Here is a 19,906-nt window from a genome sequence, read left to right as displayed (position 1 = left end):
CAAATAATGTTAATATTTATTTAGCGAAAGAAGATCTCAACAGCTATTACAAATGTAATATTTCCATATTTTTTTGGGAATAATTCTAATATACAAATTCGAAATTTATCCTTAAAATAACTTCTTAAATGTTCTTTTTATTCTCTCCGAATAAAACGTCGCCGTTAAAACTTTTAGAACCCATACCGCGGCACGGATCAGATAGAATCGACGCTATATATTGGCGTAATTGCGCGACAAGAGAGCAACGGTAAAAGTCGCGTCAGGAATTTCCGAGCACCTCAGCGGCGTGACTAATATCCTACCGTTTCTCTCGCGAAACGAGCTCTCGACATCGTCGCGTCTCGGCTCGCATCGCGAAGACTTGAACTTACTCGTTTTCGTTCTCCGTAGATGCGGGCCGAGACGTCGAGAACTGTATATCGCCGAATAACACGCGTGTTACATCATTTTGGTGCTTACGTGGTCGCAGAGTGCCGGTGAATGAGGACGCGCGAGGAACGCACACGGGAAAGGCCGACGACGGCCTTGAGGCAGGCTCGAACCGGAAAATATGGTGCACGAGGGCACGGGTCTATGGCACGCGGCGGGATTCAACGCATCAAAGTGGCTGATGATCATAATACATGGATACCGGGTCACCACCCTCGTCCTGTATATCCTGCTCAACGTGCTGGTGCGCACCGGTGAGTATAACCACCTTCCGGGTTTCCCCTTCGGCAGAATAGTTATGTTTTTCCGCGAGTTGTTTGCGCACGCCGCGCCACCGTGCCCCGGTCTGTGTCGTCAAAGCCGGAGCGGAGCGGATTCCGGAGCTGCGTAAAGTAGAGCTGCCTCTGCAGCTTCGAGCGCTATTCGTATTGACTGCTTCCTTTTGTTTAATCCACTTGACATTCCCTCGAAAGTTTGTTCTGCAAATATCACGCTTCTTTTCAGTTTAAATATTGGATTACAATTTTTTCTAGATCAGTGATCACAATGATAATAATGTAAAACAAATTGAAATTAATATTGTTAATATTGTATTGAAGTATATTGAAGTTAATATTGTATTAACTCGTCATTTGTTAATTTCGCTTAAACTTAAAAACAGAAAGAGTTAGGTTTTTTAAAGTCTATTACATATATATAAAGTTTTAATTTTATAAAGTCTATATATGTAATTTAAACTATAACTTTAAACTAACTCTGTTTTTATTATTATTATATCTAAATGTAATATTACCATATTACATTTAGATATAATAAATCCATATAATAAACCCAAAGAACTGTATATGATATTTAAGTAATTTTAAAGAAACGAACGTTAAAGATTCAGGATATAATAATTGCGATTCTGACTTTATATATGGTCCTTTTATTTTTTTAATTCCTTCAAATACACACAAATTTAATCTTTTTAACTATTTTCGTAAAATCGTCACAAATGAAGTTAAATGATGCGTAGATGCGGTTTTTTTTTCACTTAGTATAGCCATATATGTATTATATATTTCACAATTTCTGTCTGTCACGTGCAGTCTTAGGGTGATTTGATATTTATAGAGGATGGCGCCGTTTTTTTTCTTTTAAACGCAGTTATTTTGTTCGTCTAAGAAGAAAGTCTAAGAAGATCCATATATTATGGTTACAATAGATCTTGATATTATTGATATTAATTTAAACATTGATTTTATATTTATTGATTTTATATAAATAATTGTGGGCCTGTGACCTGTAAGAATTAACGATTTATTCGCATTTAATGAGAGTTTAACGAAATCCCGTTTAAAATTCAAGTATGCCTATCTTGTTTATCTCTCGAATGTTGCAGCAACGACGATAAATCGACGTTGGCACTCCAGGCGCACGCATGATATGACGATATATCATAGTTCGCCACTCAAAGGATTAATGCATTTAAATTACGTCCTAGTATGCGCAGATATACTGCTGCATATCGATACGAGCATTAAAAGTGGAATCTGGCTACATGCGTGCGCTCGTCATATTATGTTTTATGAATTTCTGTATATAACATTTGTAAACAAAACATGATGACATACTTGCCACTCAATCACTTGCAGTAAAATTTAGATATTTATATACCAATATCAATCACGCGTTATCGATAACGTTTTACCTCGTCTCCAAACTTTCGCAGCACTGATTCCTTTTTGAAGAAAGGTCTCATGCATTATTGATAACAATTATTTATATTTCAAAATCGTTATTATTTATTTAAATTTATTTATAAAAAATATTATACTGTAATAAATATTATGATAAACAAGGTAAAATAAATTCGGCGTTGAAATGTTTATCCAAAATATTTGCAACAAAATTGCCATGAGAAACGAAATCTTGTTTGAATTCTCATGGTATTCCAAAATGCAATGCCAAGAAGATTATAGCAATTTATATGCGAAAATACACATAAACAGATATATATAAAAATATGAAAAAGATATTCTGAATATTCGCATCGCGTGAAATATGCATTCAAAAATGCAAAATTCCGCGCACGTTTTACTGTTAAACACGCAAAATACAACTGACACTCATAGTAAAGTGGAGTGGAAAAGTTTTATTTTTTCTGGCTGCCGATGCGCAATAAATAAGATCAAAGTTCTGCAAAACATTTTTGAAAATCTTCCGCTATTTTATTTTAAATATTGTGAATACGTTTCCTTTTATTTCGTGTTATACGAAACATATTTCGCTTTTGTAAATATCGCCGTATGAAATCTACTGCAGTTTTCGAACGTATACAAGACACATCCAGATGTTATTCCTATGTATCAATGAGTAAAATAATTTGTATGTTGACCCATATTCGTTTCAAATATTATATTTGCCCATTTTTAATATTTAGTTAATCAATTGCGTTTATACATCAAGTTTATATTTTCAACAGCAAGGTAGATCGTGTATCTTTACGCGAAACAGCAACTTGAGAGCACAATTTATACAATATCCCAACAGCATTTGAACCGATCGAGTTTGTAAGGCTTAATCATTGGCTGCGGTTTCTATTATATTACAAAAGTGTTTTTATTTTTCCTCTTTGTGCTCTTTGAACAGAGATATTACAACGCAAAATCCGAAATATGAAATTATTTGAAAAACGTCATGTCGCTATTTTGATTACAAATGACAATAAAGTAGCTCGCAATTGATATTGGCTATTGTTATATCGATAATTGTAGGAGATTAAGGTCTTATGCAGATAAAACGCGGAAACATTTGCCGCGTAAAAAGAAGTAATACAATAACAATAGCCAATCAATGTTTTGCTATCCAAAAGTAATAAATTGACTGGTTACTGCATTGTTCACGTTTACAGATGTTCTAATGTTACAAAAAAATCAATTACGATATTATATGTATAAATATAGCATTAATCACATGCAGTCTAGATTGCAAAAGACATCTTATGTTACAATATTTAAATTTAAATTTGCAATTAAATGTAAATTTACATTATATAGATATATACATTTATAACATGTTTTTCATAAACTACGTTTCATGTGTTAAATAAAATCCAATAGCGTGAAAGATTAATATTATGATAGTAAATATAGGTAATATAATTGTAGATGTTACATATTTGATCTAGCCAAGTTTTTTTGCATTAATAGTATTTTTAAATATTGATTTGTTTTGTGTTATCACTTATCTTGTTTGATTAAGCCTTTTATTTAAATGTATCTGATTGTTCATATCTTCAAGAATTTCTTATGAAAATATCGTAAAATATCACATACTTTTCTTAAAAAACTTTGATTTTATAATCATGTACAGAAACATGTTATAGACTACGTTTACACGGCTGCTTATAATCCGGTTTAATAACTACTCTGTATACTATGCGATCCAAAATTTTTCTTTTTTTAATTATAACGATTATTTAAATATAAACCTATTTTGATACTCTAAAAAATTTGAATCAATTTTTGATATTTATATACTAAAAGAGTTGTAGTTTAAGTGTTAAAAAAGGCTTATGTCTAAATGATTACTATAATCAAAAAAGAAAAATTTTGGATCGGATAGTATACGGTAGTTATTAAACCGGATTATAAGCCGCCATATAAACGTAGTCATATTATATTGACTATAATATTTTTTATATCAGCAGGGTAATAACAAAATTATATGTGGTGTATAAATTTTATTTCAGTTGCTGTAACTCTTTAATATCTTGTTACCTTTTTTATGGAAAATAGATTTAAATAATAAAATTGCAATATATGTAATTAATATTTTTATTTAATGTTCTCTTTTTATATAATATTCTCAAATTTATTTTTGTATATCAAAATACTCCTGCAATATTTTTTGAAAAGTATAAATTTTATGAATCCTTAAAAATGAAAACAATTACCATTTTACAATCAAAACAATCAATTGGTTTATTATTAAAACCAATTGATACTTGATTTTTTGCCATGTTAATTAATATAGTTTTCAAATGTTACACATATGTTATAAAGAAATATAGAAAATAATTGATATATCAATTATAGCAGATATTCTCGGAATCATTTTTCTGTCACAATTTTCGTAATGACAAATGGACAAGTCACCTTCTTGCTTGCGTCTAAAAATATCGTGCAGCTGGTTATAAGGCGTTTCTTCTTAAAAAATAGTGTCCATAAATCTACACAAAAGACCAGTCGCGCGACGCGATAACATCGGGAGTGGAAATTAAAAAAGGATAAAATGTAGCTCTGTTGCTCTCTAGAGAATTAAATTTTGATGGAATGTACTCTTTTAAACGACGACGCCTCGTGCGCCATAAGGTTTTTTACGTAGCTGATTAAAGCTGTACTTTTGAGGTCATTATTTTCCGGCGAATGGATCCATGATCTTCTGCGGCTGAGATCTCTATTTGATACTCTTTAACAGAAACAATATCTGTAAAGGAGATTCGGAGAGAGAGCCGCGCGCCGTTTACCGTCGATTCAGTCCTTAGCGGCGGGGCCCTACAGTCAACCTGACAAAGCAACACGATTGCATCTATTCGGATATACGTTCCGCTAGCGATGGCTGCGATCCAATTATCGGCCTGTAAGTTTCAATCAGTTCGAGTAGAAAGTATTCACGTCCGACAGTTTCGATCAGAATCTCGATCTGAGGAAAACTTTCAAACAGAAAATTTCCGATTCGATCGTAACTTGGAATATTCGGAAGAGCTCTATCTATAATCACGTCTATCTTTCGCAGAAAATTGAACATGATCAGATAAATGCATAATGGTGCTCTCTCCTTCTTACGTGCGTGTGTGTATGAGAGAAGAGAGATTTTATGGAAAGAAAATCCTTAAAATTTGTTGAAAACTGTCAATTTCTGTCGCGCGCAATTTTTTGTAGAAAGATGTATAATAATATAAAGATTCTCTCATATATGATTGATGGTTTTGGAAAGAATAATGATAACGAGTCTCGTTTTGTGCGTCGTGTATATGTGATGATAAATGCCTGGCATCGCGTTCACCTAGCGCGATTATATTATTTCCCGGATGCTGCAGGTTGATAGTGTCAGTAGGAAAACGTATTTTCCACGAGAAACGTAACGGTGGGAACTACAAATCGTCGCGATATATGGAACTCGAGATATTTGAGATGTCATTGCGCGTAAGAGTGAACGGGTGGAAGCGCTTTGTAGCGTCTTTGTAGACGACGCCTTCGTTTAGCGGAAATGGTGTTCAAATCTCCGTTTCTCGAAACAATACGCGTAAAACAGTTTTCAGCGGCGGGGAACGGGAAGTATTTTTGTGACACTTGCACTCAAATTCACATATTGTACATATTCATCGATTGTACTTGAACAGCATCGTAGAGCGCGATACAGTGAATTCATTTTATATACTATGCGTGTAATTGTTTTGTCATTTGCATTTGTTTGTCTTTGAACAATTTCATAATTGTTAGACATCAAAGAGAACATTCCCGTATACTAGTGTACTAATTAGAAAGTTCTCTCGCAGCAAAAATTGTTTAAATAATCCTTTTATCACATATAGTTGTAGTTAGTTGTAATTAAAAATTAATTTCTCATATTTTGCTGTGCGATTACAAAAAGCGATTTTATTGCAGACCTTTAGCAACTCGTACAAACTGTTAAAAGAATAAAATGATTTTGGACTGAAAAGTTATCATCTAAAAACGTAAGTGCCAAACGTAAGTAGTTCGAGCACTTGAAAACTTTGTCCGATAACCAACCTCGAAGTAAATGGCAGCTGTATATCTATCATTAAAGACTCTATGCAGTTTTTATCGTTTACGAAAGATGAAACTATCTTGAACGGTACTAAATATTCATTCACAAAATTGCTAGCGAAGAAGTTGTTGGATGATGCCTCGTGAGGTTCTGTAATACCAAATAACTGTTTCATGTAAAATAATTATTGTGGCTTATTAATGATACATGATTTTAATCAGACGAGATTTCACGGCTAGTCACGAGTGTGATCCAATGAACACATGATCCAATAAACATTTACGTCCCTTTACGAATCCCTATCATAAAGAACCTTCTACACGCTTTATCGTTCATTTACGGTTTGCGTGCACGTAAATTATATCGGATCAGGTCGAATTTAGTGGAGGGTACAGCTATTTTGGGACTTAGTTGAAGCAACAATAAATTATCTTAACATCAATATTTAAACGGTACCTCACACTGCAAATCAAAGTGTGTTATTTTAGCTGAAGCTCTACTTATTTCTTGCCGTTTTAAATCACGTCATTTAACACGATTGAACGTATTAACTTTTAATTTAATACGATTAAACGTGTTAAATGACGTAATTTAACACATAAAGTAAAAAGAGCTTTAGTCTAATGTGTCATTTTTAGACGTTTATGTATGTAAAAATGACACACTTGGATTTGCAGTGCACTTATTCTGAAATGGTTTCAATTTCGGTCGTTTATTTTTAGTTTATTTTGCCGGCGAACGTATAATTATGGTATTCCACAATTTAACCTACATGTCTGATTATTCCTGCGCTTAATAGGCATGTAATTCATTTCATAAACTGCTTCTTTTCTCCTTCGTGTTACCCTTCTTTCTTATTTAATATTTCCAAACGTAAGTTCCAACTTCCTATAAATTCATGTATTCATTCCAAAAACGATGAATACGCCTGAGACTTACTTGCATAATCACACATTTCCATATTGCCACTTGTAGTTCCAGTACCGCACAGCGCGCGATCACTTTTTTAATTTCGTTCTTCTTTACTCGATACTACGCGATTAAAGATAAATGAAGAAATACGTATCGCTTACTTCTTGATTAATAGATTTTTTTTACTAAACAGAAGTGATTTTCACCTGCCATAGATAACAACTTTCTTAGAATAAGTAGTAAGTATTTAAAAAAATAATTAAACTGTTTCAATTACAGCTGATAATTTTTTCGTAACATTATCTCAGTACATTATTATTATACTATCAACTGAACGTTACAAAATAATGCACATATCTACTAATTTTATGCCTATTAAACAGATATAATTTTCAAAAAATTTGAAACATAAAATCAGTAATGCTATTAGCACTAACTAACCAACTGTGAGCGAAATGTTCTTTCAAAAGTGTGATTACTACTAATAAGTAGAAAGTTAAAATGCCACAGTCAGCTGAAAACGATTAATACTCTCTTACTCGATAATACTCTCTTTTCCTCTTGTACTTCATAATTCACCTTATATTGTTAAATTCGTAGTGTCAAATTATACTCAATTTGAATTATTTTTAATCATTTCTATAAATTGCCATTGTTCCTATTCAATATATCGTTAATTTAACTAAAACAATGTAAATTTAACTAAATCAATGAAGTTAAAATAATACTGTTTTGTGCTAAACTAATAAATTTCGACATACATGTTAAAAGTTAGTTAAAAGTAACAAAATGTTATTTAATTCAAGATAATTATTTAATAATTATTTCTTCTTTTAATATTTAACAGTGCATCGACGATTATATGTTTGAATTATAGATTGATTGTCGCAAACGATATTTAACAATGTATTTCTAGATTATTTTCAGTTTCGGTAGCAAATTTTGCTGGTAGATCACGTGTGAGTTGAGTGCAACAACTAGATACGCATTGTGCGCACATAGGTCTACTCCCTGAATAGAGTTTGGAAAGTACTGCTTTAGTTCGAGAGTAACTCCAGTCTGACCAAGTGAACGCAGCGTGGAGAGTGCAGTGTCATTGTTTTCGATCGCGAGACAAAAACCACTCGATATGCGGACAGCCTCTGGAGTAGTTTAGAGTCTAGACACAAGTGTCAACGTCTAGAGTTATATATTGTACTGTACTTTGCGAGGTTACACAGGAAAAATCATAGTACCATGTGAGAAACAAAGAAAGAAAACAATTCATATGACTTATTGTTAGTATATGTATGTACAATGTATAGGGTGAGGCAACAAAAACTACTTAGTCGATTTCTTTTCGTAAAATTTGACTAATTTGTACGAAATATGGCGAAATGTCTATTTTGTTTTTAAGGGGAATGTATAATTGTGATAAATTCAACCGTGCTGCTTCATCTCCTTGATTAGGAGGATCAATTATACAACTTATAATATTACATACTTTTTTTGAAAAGCAACTATGTTATCGTTATCTTGACACCAATTGATTTATTTCATTATTCTGTACATAAAAGTATTAAGGTACGAGTATCAAAAAATTATAGTTTACAAGATATTTTATAATTCATGTCAAAATATATCAAAATAAAGTGTAAAATATTTCGTAAATTTTTGATTTGTTGATAATTCTACTTCAATATTTTTATACGCTAAATAGAAGAATCATATCACATAAAAAAATCATAATTCCATTTAAAAATATGGTGATGACCTTCGTGTAACCTTGTTCTCGAGATATTCCAATGTTTTGTTTTAGGTACTCCACCTTGTATATATCGTTAGACGAAGTTTAGATATAAATCACTACGTAATCCTGGGAGTATTATTATGTTTGTTGCAAACATTGTATCAATCTCCCGCAGAGATGCACTCCGCTCTCACGTGCAAAAACGAGAGCGAGAGGCGCGAAAAGCTTAATGGATCGATCACCGCCCGTCACGAATGTATAATAGAACCGTGGCGCGCGCGAGAGAGGTGGCGAGGAGTTGCAAATTACTTTATCGAGAGAAAGATAAAAAGTCGGGGGAGACGTGAAAGATTAATCGGCGCGCCGGCGCGCGACACGCTCCTTCATCAAGCGAGGTGTGTATTCATCTTCGAAAACTGTCGCGAGTCGGCACGCTCGTCCCTGCGCGCGCGCCCCTGTATTTGCGATTCAAATGAGCGGTGGGACGTGTCGATAGAAGTCCTTAAGTGTATAAACGATGGCGGGGAGGGCTCGGTTGAGGCGATGCGCCGGCGATAAAGCGACGGCCGACCGCTGAATTACTGAAGACGGAGACGTTTCGCGTCGCGGCGCCGCGCCGCGCCGGTCGTGCTCGCTGATAATCGGGGGTGTCAATAAAGTAGCGGCTTCACCAACAATTAATTACGGATATTGATGTAGCGGGCGCGTTATATACTGCCGTTACTGCCGCCGTCGAGCTGTCGTTAAATTAGGACGCGGAATGGGGTGGAACGCCGAGAAGGGGGTGTTCATGCAAACGTGGAGGATGGCTGCGTAGACAGAGACGTTCCTTCTTAAGGAAACTTTTCTTTCTGCGTCAGCTCTTTTTCCATTAGATTGATTGCAATGTTTGCTGCCTCGCTGACTGACTGTTATTGATTGGAGCTACATTATTCTATGTTATTGCATGTCTTCGGCAAATTATTTTTTGTCTCAAGTTTCTTATACTCGACATTATCTTCCAGGAAAGATTGCAAGCAATGGTACCAATCTTTTTACATATAAGATCAGAAGCATACAGTATTGCATCGCTTATGGAAAAGGAAGTCGTTACTTTAATGAAGAAAGCGGAGTTGGGAAAGTTACTTTTTTAAAGTAACTTATAGCTATCGTTACTCGTTACGGATTTAATTGACGTTGAATAATCATTATTTAATCTTTATTCATTAAAGTAACGACTTTCCTTTCCATAAGCGATACAATACTTTTGATTGGTACTATATATATATATATATATATATATATATATATATATATATCTTGTTTGCAAATAAAGCGTTTTTCCAAGAGAAAATATAACAAAGTCGTTCGCGTTAAACGTTAACTGTTAACGAAATTTATATATTTCCCACATATTCAAGCTCTATTAATTTATGTGAGACGTTAATAACTATTGTGGCAGTTATGATCTTGTTTATGAATTACAGATAGGTGCTAGGTGTGTACGTGTGGAATTAATTCGTAAATTTACTTGCCGAATAAATCCCACGGAAAACCCCCGGCTGCAAAAAGCGCCACTGAATGATTAATCCGGTCGCACGCTTGGAAAGCTGGAATATCTTATTAATGTGCATCAGAAGGCGTACAAGATCCCCGACAGCAAGAAAGTGGATTTAAATTGCCCGGTCGCCGTTTAAGAATTAACACTCGGAGAGTCATTAAAGTCGGAATTCGCGCCGCTCGTTCGCGAAATTATTCTCATCGGTGTCTCCTCCCCCCTCCCCCCGCCTTCGGAGAGGCGTTAATACGATGTAAATTGTCGTAATACTTGCTTTACGTGCTTCTCGGTTTTACGCGCCGCGATGCAAATAAGACAGCTCCGTGCGCACGTACGAGAGTAAAAGTCCCCTCCGTGTCTGCCGCGAGAATTACGTGTTGCCGTTCAACACACGCGGGCGTATATTCGCGAGTTACTTCACGCTCCGACACTCGCTAAGAAATTGCGCCGGATCCGGCTGTGACAACGATACTCACCGTGGCGTAATGAAGTGCGGATTGCGTTTTCGATACGCCGTGCGGCGAAATTTCGCGCCGGGAGGAATACGGCGCGGCGGCGGCGGCGCGCCAGGTGTGTTACTTCCGTTTATCTTGCACACTGATTTGTTTCCGCAGCGGCTTAAGCGCTCCGTTCCCCGCGCGCCGCTCTCCTCGAGGGAAATTTCGCCACTCTAAAAAGCTTACCGTAAGCCCGACCTCGAAGAGTTTTAACGGGGACGGAGCTCCTCGAGCTGTTTAAGGTAGTATGTGGCGCGCGCGCTGCAGTAGCCGATCGGTGGCTCAGAATCCAACTCACTTCCCTCCCCTCTTGAGAGGGGATAGGAGAGAATCGGAATTTTGAAGGGACTGCGCTTACTTCGTTAAAGTTACGCCCGCGGCGGACTTCCCGGGATCTCCTTCGTTTAGAGACTTTCTCTAGTGATTGGTGAGAACGTTAGATTCGGGGCGGCTTATCCGGGATGATTTGAAGTAATTGGCGGAAGCGGTGAACTTGTAACTTTTAGAGAGAAAGTCAGATAAACCAGAAAGATTTCACATTTCTAATTGAGGAGCGTAATTTGACATTTGATAATTTGCGATTGAAGAAATAAATGTGTGTGTTCAAGGTGTTAAGTGGGTGTACCTATAATAATATTTTTGGAATATATCAAATTGTATTCGTATATTATGTTTTGCGTTTGCGTACACGCATTTAATCTCTTTTTTTATACTGTGTTTTAGTGCGACTTTGTAATTCCTTTCTAAATCCTTTAAGCACGATGAGTTAAATGATGTAACAAAATTGCCTTTTATTCTTTTAAATTTTAAAATAATTTCAAAAATAATTCCACGTCTCGCGCGCGAGTCGCATATGCGGGTACGGCCGTGGAATTAAGTAGCCCGCGAAACAAAAAAAAACTCTAGCTTTGGAGCGAGACTTTTATATAATTACTTTAAAATTAATGCAAATACCTCGACTGTAAAATCTGAAATATACGTAACTGCGCGCGAACCGCGGGATTCGCAAATGCGATATTAAGCGAAAACTTTTTCTCGAAGCCCGAGTTGCAGTTGCCTTGCGCGCTGGTCGTAACGAATATAAACGTTTTCGCCGGAAAGAAAGGGTGGGGGGAGGCCCGAGGCAGGGGGTGATAAAATTTTATTTTTATCTGGGTTATAAATTAAAATTGTTCATCTCCCCGCTATAATTCCCCGAGCTTCTCGCACTGTGCATTAAATTTCACGTCATGCGCGCTTGTGACACGCATTGTTTAACCTGGTTAAACATGAACATTTGCGCTGCCCATTGTAAACAAGACTGGGAAATATCTACCTCGAAATATATTAAATCTGGAATCGGCAATTTTTTTTGCGTTTTAAAACCTGTTGTTGAACGAAGAGTCGAGTGAAGTGTTTGAACGTTCGGGCGGGGATCGGATCAATTAATTGGACGATCGCGCGCATTAACGTCCTCTAAAACAATGGCCCGTTAAATGAGATGCTATATAACATCGCTAAACCGAATGTCCCGGGGCTCTACGCGATGCGTGGCTCCCCCCGTAAGCCTCCAGCGAGATTTTGAAACGCATTTTGCGTAGCTGAAAAGCGAATTAATCTCTGTAACTGTAACCGATGCTCGTTTGGCCATCGGCTAAAATGCTAAATTTAACGCGATTTATTCGTATTCGCGGACACGCCGCGGACCTCGCAGACCTCGCGGCGGCGCGGGTGAGTGGCGTAATTTCGCGACGCTAAATAAGCACTGTCGCGGCAAAAGAAAGTCAGACTAAGTACGTCGTGCACACACCGGGACCCTCCACCCGCTAAATATACTTGCGAGAACGCGGGCGAGAAGGGGCCGAGACATGTTCCGTACTCCACTTATATCTGAGACCATCTGCGCGCGTCCGCTCCGGTGGGAGAGGATCTCTCATCCTTTTGCTCGTCTCTCTGAATTCCTCCGCACCTCCACACAAATCATCCACGCAGAAATAGCGTATTTAGGTGAAACAGATTAGTGCGTGCGACGTGTCAAATAAATTTAGCGATTTACAGGGGGGCGATCTCCATGGAGACGCGGGTAAAGAGAGACGGCAAATATGTGTCAGGATGAAAAAGATATGTATAAATATACGGAACGCGTGTAAATATAGACGTGTATATTGGTGACATTGCGCCGTGTTCGTTAAATGCACTGTAAAATCGAGCTCCTGAGGCGTGCTCCCTCGGAAAACCGCCGCCTCGACCCCGTTGCAAAAATATCGACAGCATTTTTCACTTCCGATCCATTTTTTATGTGGAATAATGTGCCGCATTGGATAACGAATTTGCGGTGACGTTCTAAATTGTCAGATTGAGAAAGTGTCATATTGGCTTTAGGTAGGCTTTAGGTACTGTGTTCTACGATAGTTATTTATAATCTTTGATAGGTAACGTCAGATAGGGTCTGTTAGACCCCAACGGGTCGGAACCCATAATGTGGGGTCTGAGTGACCTAATTGTCATTTAAATTCTAAGAAATAAGAAATATTATTAATTTGACTCGTTTTTCTATTAATATATGAATTATTTAACAGATTTAAAGTATATAAAGTTATATTCTCCAATAAAATTGATTGTAATATTTTTTGTCGATAATTATTTTGTGGGTCCCACAAACCCCACATGACCCGCCGTACAACTTTTACTCACGTTATCTGTCGAAGGTTAATATTGTTAATATTAACGCGTCAAGATCACTACCGTGCTATACCGATTCCGCAACTAGGAGATAGCCAACTAAAAACTCGTGAAAATAATCAAATTAACATTTGTGAAAATTTCACGCTCTTTTCACGCTTGGAATACTGGTTTTTACCGAGCGCTGCGGGGGATGTGTTAATCGTATTACTATTAGCGGCTATAGAAGAAACAATTGGATAAACAAAAAGGGTCATAATGCCCTAATGCGGTTTCTGTGTCGAGATAGAAATCCAATAAGTTATTTTTCAATTTGGAGACACTTTGTGGTCTTTATAGAGCACAGTATGCCGACTTCTCGGTAAAAATCATCGCTGTTCCACACGGTGCGGTTACGGCGGCGGCCAGCGGTTGCAGACGCAGCTTTCCGCAATCAATTCAGTTCAGTATCGTTCAGGGTAAACATATCCGTCTTAATTTCAGTACAAATACATCTACAACTGTCTCGCGCCAAAAGCGCCGCAGGATACTCGCAAGTAGATTAGTTTCTTAAGAGTAGAATCGATTGGTACTCACCGATAGGTTACGGGAATGGAACTGGGAATAACGTTTCGTCTGTGTTTTGCTTTTTTTTTAAACAATTGCGATGTTTTTAAATATTTGCAGTTTAATGGTGTTGAGTGAACTTGGTATAGCTCGGTTTTCCATATTGACAGGGAAACACAGTTTTTTAAATAGAAAACTATTCTTTAGGTCGGCTATTCAGAATTACAAAAGCTTTTATTGGCGAAAAGTATGCGCGCATTTCGGAAATTTCGACGAGATTGTATCCAAAACAGAAAATAATGGATTATTGAACGTTTCTTGCGTGTTATTTTGCAATCCAATATGGCACCTTCAATTATCATTTGCAAATTGACGTGCAAAAAATCATAATACCTAAATTGTTTTTTCCATTTTTGCCTCAATTATGATCGATTTCCGACGATACAACTGCACACGTGCTTTTATGAAGTAAAAGCTTTCACATTTTTGTGCGATATTGCGACGATAATTCTAGTGAAATTTTAGTACTATTATCCGATTGAGCGGGCAAGTTTCAGGTTTCCTTAATTCGAAAAAGTTTAAATTTAAATGTAGAATTTATATATATTTTAAAAGGTATCAAATTTTGAATATTTATGGGAAGAATTATAAATGCATTTATAAAATAATTGTACAATTAGAGAGTTGTTAATGTTCGTGAACAAAATATATCAACCGTTATTATTAAAAAACTTTGAAAAGTGCGCTTGCCATAAATAGATAAAAGCATTCATATTGTTTTTAAAATTATTTAGGATAATAAATTATACAAAAAATAAGAAACACTTACTTTAATAATGCAAAAATATGTTTTTTTTTTCTAGTTGGAATATATATCTTTCTATTCCTAGTATAGGTCATTATCATAATACTAAATACATTTTTAAAGTTTCTGTATTATACTTTCCAACGTGAATAAAATTATTATTATTTTTTTAGTTAATATGTTTATAAGAACTTTATGTAAGAGAAAATAATGTTATCTCGCCTCGAGGTCTACTCGAGGTGAGTCATTTTTATTTTCTTATAAAATATACAAGGCAATTGCGACGTGTCCGGCATTCTGCTGTTTGGATAGCCGCGTTTTTCTGCCGCACGTTGCAAAAGTGACCGCATATCAAAACATCCATGCATAATGTATCTAATTATGAGACAAATTCGAATGACCGCAATGAAATTGTGAACGCGGGCGAGCGAGGTAAAACGAATGTTCGAGACGACTCCAGTATTTTAGCTTGGCTTAACCAACGCTGAGGGGAAAGTTCGTAGCTAGAAATTAGTGCGAAAGATGCACGTTACGGAAATTCAAGGAAATTACAGTTGCTTAACCACATAAATTTCTAAAGTCCCGGGGTGCACGCGAGCAATAAATCATAATTAACGAAATTTTGCTGCGGAGAAAAATTTTTACTCGTGCAACCCAGGAAAAACTCGTAGATAGTCCGATCTCGTTCCTTGTGTACCTATTCGTCAAGATTTAGATCTCAAAGTGGCTGAGAATAAAACATTATTTATTTACATGTTTGGTGCATAAAATGCTATACCTCTAACAGCATTAATATCCTGTATATCTATAGAATATACTAAGGATGTACTTAATATACTGAGAACATCCTTATAATATCTTGTACTTTACGATATTTTCTGAACATTCTTAGAATATACATTTGCTGTTACGTACATGTCACAAAATATCATGGAATATATATATATATATATATATATATATATATATATAAAACAAATCTATAGCCCTATACATTTTCTTATACTTTATTAATATATTGCATTCATATAATGAAAGAGTGAAGACTAGAATATGTAGTTTCTGCGATGGAATAAAATTGTTAATAACAATATCGCGGGATTAAACTGCGCCATTAACAGAAATATTATACGGTAAAAAGGGAGGGAGAGAGGGCACTATGTTTGTCGTTTGCAAAAATAAGTCCATCGTCATTTAGCGGCGTGATTACATAATTCATGAGAGTGACCGTAGTTTGCGAAACTGACATCAAACTTTTCCAGATACGTCTAATTCCGCGCGGCGCAAGGGCGTCACGTTATTCCGGCGGTTGTGTGTCACTCGAGGCTAACGCACCGCGTACTCGCGAAGTGGAACGTGCGGGGCTTAACGTCGCAATTTAACGTGCCGCGTGTTTCGCGGCGAAGTGCATAGCAATCCCCATGGCCGCGGTACTTTTAACGAAGTCAGCGAGTAATTAATCGAAAAACGCGGTGTAATTACGGTTACGTCAAGAGACGCAATCGTTGAAATTGCGTTTACAGAGAAGTATAACTCTAACTGTTTTATCGCGCGCGCTGTGCTGTTGTGCTGTTGATCAGACTGACAACTCCAACCAGAGAAATAAATTGAAATGAATATACGCGTAGAAGAAATTGTAGTCTGAAATTTATTTTGCGCAATATTTAGATAACGGGTTACGCTTTACGGGTTACGAGAGTTTCCTTAGATTTTCTTTTCACAAATACATATTAATTCTTTTCTGTTCTTACCGAATTATATTGCATAAACAAAATGCAATAAAACAAATTAAATTATCTATACATTTCATGAAAGTTATTTCTTATGTGATACTTGAAGGCATATTTTACATAAACCGACAAAATATGAGAGAGAGGGAGGGAGAGGAAGAGCTGCGAGGCAAAAGTTAAGGCGATAAAAAAATACCCTCATGCTAACTCGAAACACGTAGAATTTGGATAGCATAGCTTCTAAATTGACTATATGAAGTTGCACGAGTTCGCGTTCCCATGTACGCGGAAAAAAGTTGGCCGTAACTTCCGCTGAAAAGTTAGCTTAAACGGCAATAGTCTTTAAACAGTTAAATGTTTAAAGTACGATATAGATTTAACGGTTTTTACTTGTTACGATGTGACGGAATTTAATAATCATGACGATATGATTGTGAAATTATTCGATACTATTTGTTTGTTTCTTTGCTATACATCTGATAATAGTGTGAATAATTAAAATTTTATTATGAACAACAAAATTGACAATTGCTATAAAACATTTGATTTTTAATCTGAAGATTTTTAATCTTTTATTTTGATCGTATTTATTTTAAAATTCTTATTTTTCGCTTCTACACACTTATTCCAGTTTTCATTGCCGGAACCAACGTAAAAGTATTAAAACCGTTTCGATTTTTTTTAAATTGTCATCGTATCCACGAATAAAAAAAAATTACAGAGAGCTAGATTAGAGACACGGAAGACGATTAAGGACTGTCAATGGATTTCATCCAATAAACTCTTTCTCTGCAATTGATGCATGTGCTTCGACGTTCCACTTCGACCGAATAGCACAATGCGTTCACACTAACAAAAATATGGATTACAAATCAATAACAGGCAAAGATATAAACTTGCTACGTATACGCACTCTGCCAGTATTGTCAATAAAAGAAATAAAAATTGTATATTTTTATCAACTCTTGATCCATACAGAGTAGATCGAAATACATGAAACAACCGAGGAGGGTGTGATTCTATAGTTGAAAATATTGTTTTTGCATAAGACCTCGTTTTTGAAAAAAAAAAAAAAATTTTGACAGTTAATCGAGTACACGTGCGCTTGACTGATATTTGACGTAATAATTTGCTTACTATCAAAAGTTACTTATATTACTATCGATATTATCTACCGATTTCTGTCGAGCAAGCGATATGATAAAATATACTAGTAACAGAGTACACGGACATGCACCTTGTGTTGGGAGCATATAATGGAAACGCATTTGCTGCGGTAAATTATTATCGTGAGCGATATTCCAATCTCGTTGACAGCCGGACAGGCGAGTTCAACAATATCTCAACTAAATAAGAAATAAATATAATGTTAATCGATGCAAGAAATAAAATTATTTTTGTCTTTGTCTCATATAAATTCACTTGTCTATTTTATGAGTCAACTGATTGAATTAGTTGGTCCTGATTATAAACAAATCATACATAAAGTAAAACGTCAAAATCCTTTTTTTCTGAAAAGGAGGCCTTATTCGAAAGAATTTATTCTATTATTTTGACTTATTTTGTGTTGCAGAATCAGTTACTTGTTGTACCGGTTATATCATATATATATATATATATATATATATATATATATATATATATATTTCGGCCTATTTCGTATATTATATTCCTTGTAAAGTTGCTTTAGGAAGATATAAATGTATACCAAACCATTAAATTTTCGTAAATATAAATTGTAGTAGTTTAGAGTAAACATGGGTTAAAAATTAGACATGTATATTATACATACTGATAATACGTAACAATTGCTAGGAAGTTTAAATAATGCTTTGTGAATACCTACGCGAGAGAAGCTTGCTTGTTCGCGGTAAATAGAGCCAACTAATCGAGATTACTAACATAATTTGTCAAAAGATGGCTGGAAGCCTCTTTTTTTATACGCGCGCAAAACTTGTCACAGTTCTGCAGCTGACATGAACTTTGAAAAGAATCTTGGGAACTCAAACGCTTTCAAAGATAATCGTCTGTTACATTTTTTTCGCAAACTTAAACGAATAAGTCCATACTTTTTGGCCCCGTCTAAAAAACAGTATATGTATAAGCTTTTAATCGATAAACAATAAGCCACGCAGATTTGTGATCGTTTATAGCTTACAGTTTCGTCAACTGTTTATCCGGCATTGTTTTATTAAAAATACGCGGCACGTAACTTTTCGAAAATAATGAAACTTTCCCGATGGCCTTAAACTTTTACTATTTGTTTTGGCGGGTCTCTCGGGGTCTCTTTTATCCCCGTGTATCTTGCGGCAATGTGATGCTTGAGATTTAAAGTTGAACGTGAAGGGAAAACGAACAAAAAAAAAGAATGGAAGCTAGAATGGAAAAGAAATAAGCAAAGGAGAAGCGATATTGTAAGTGATGTGTACAATTTAAGTTTCGACGAAATAATAAGCTCGTCCTTCTGTTGTTTGCCACTTATCGGAATATAGGTCAACTTTATTGCGACATCGTTATATCGAAGACGCATTCGCTTGCCATTGCTCACCGCGGGTCGAGATTCGCTCGCGGATTTTTTTTTATTCCCTCGCGAAGTGGGAGATCGCGCAGCGGTTTAATAACCCAGCACGTAACTGAAAGTAACGATCTCTCCTTATAAAAAGTTACTGCGAGAGGGATAATGTGCCCCATGGGTACAACGCGGCGGATGGAATTAAAGCCTCCCGCCGATCGCCAATTGAAATCACCGTTAAAATTGTTCGCCAGATAAGCGTAACGTGTCCAGTTCGCGCTACAACATTGAAAATTAAATAGCATGATGCTGCGCCTGTTCATTAATTAATCTTACGTTATTAGCCTCGGAACGGGCACCTGGGGTGATTTTTACACCCCAGTGTCAAAAAAGTGAAAAAGCTCACGTCACAGTAATTTTTTTTTATTGATCGAGACTCCATACCTACCTTTTTCATTCGAAGGTTCCAAAACCTAACCCGTATAATAGAAAAAATTTAAGATCTATACATTTATAGTACAGACTTATTAAAACTTGCTGGAGTGTAAAAATCACCCCAGATGACTGTTTACGTTACAAAAATTAATAAAGTATGATGAGAGTTTTATGTTATAAATTCGAAATAATAATATGAGCTTAAATAAGGTTATGAGTATACATTACTATTTATACATTATTATTTATTTATTATCTATAAATATAATATATATATATATATATATATAACACATTATTATAACACATTATATAATATAAAATAGAAAAAA

At 35.7% G+C, this 19,906-nt stretch overlaps 1 protein-coding gene across 1 annotated transcript in view; it reads left to right on the top strand.

Moving 5' to 3' along the window:
- Nucleotides 1-377: 377 nt before the first annotated feature.
- The window catches only part of LOC139781015 (lachesin), a 73,548-nt gene continuing 54,019 nt past the window's right edge, over nt 378-19,906 (top strand). The window contains exon 1 of the mRNA XM_071719797.1: nt 378-686. Coding sequence (XP_071575898.1) covers nt 554-686 — 133 coding nt within the window. The 5' untranslated portion in view covers nt 378-553. The remainder of the gene's footprint in view (nt 687-19,906) is intronic.

Source organism: Temnothorax nylanderi, unplaced genomic scaffold (assembly GCF_030848795.1).
Source record: "Temnothorax nylanderi isolate EJ_2023f unplaced genomic scaffold, tnyl_v1.0 TNYL_tig0310_pilon, whole genome shotgun sequence".
Taxonomy (NCBI): Eukaryota; Metazoa; Arthropoda; class Insecta; order Hymenoptera; family Formicidae; genus Temnothorax; species Temnothorax nylanderi.
Note: the sequence above shows the minus strand (reverse complement) of the source record. Positions and strands in the feature narration are given on the sequence as shown.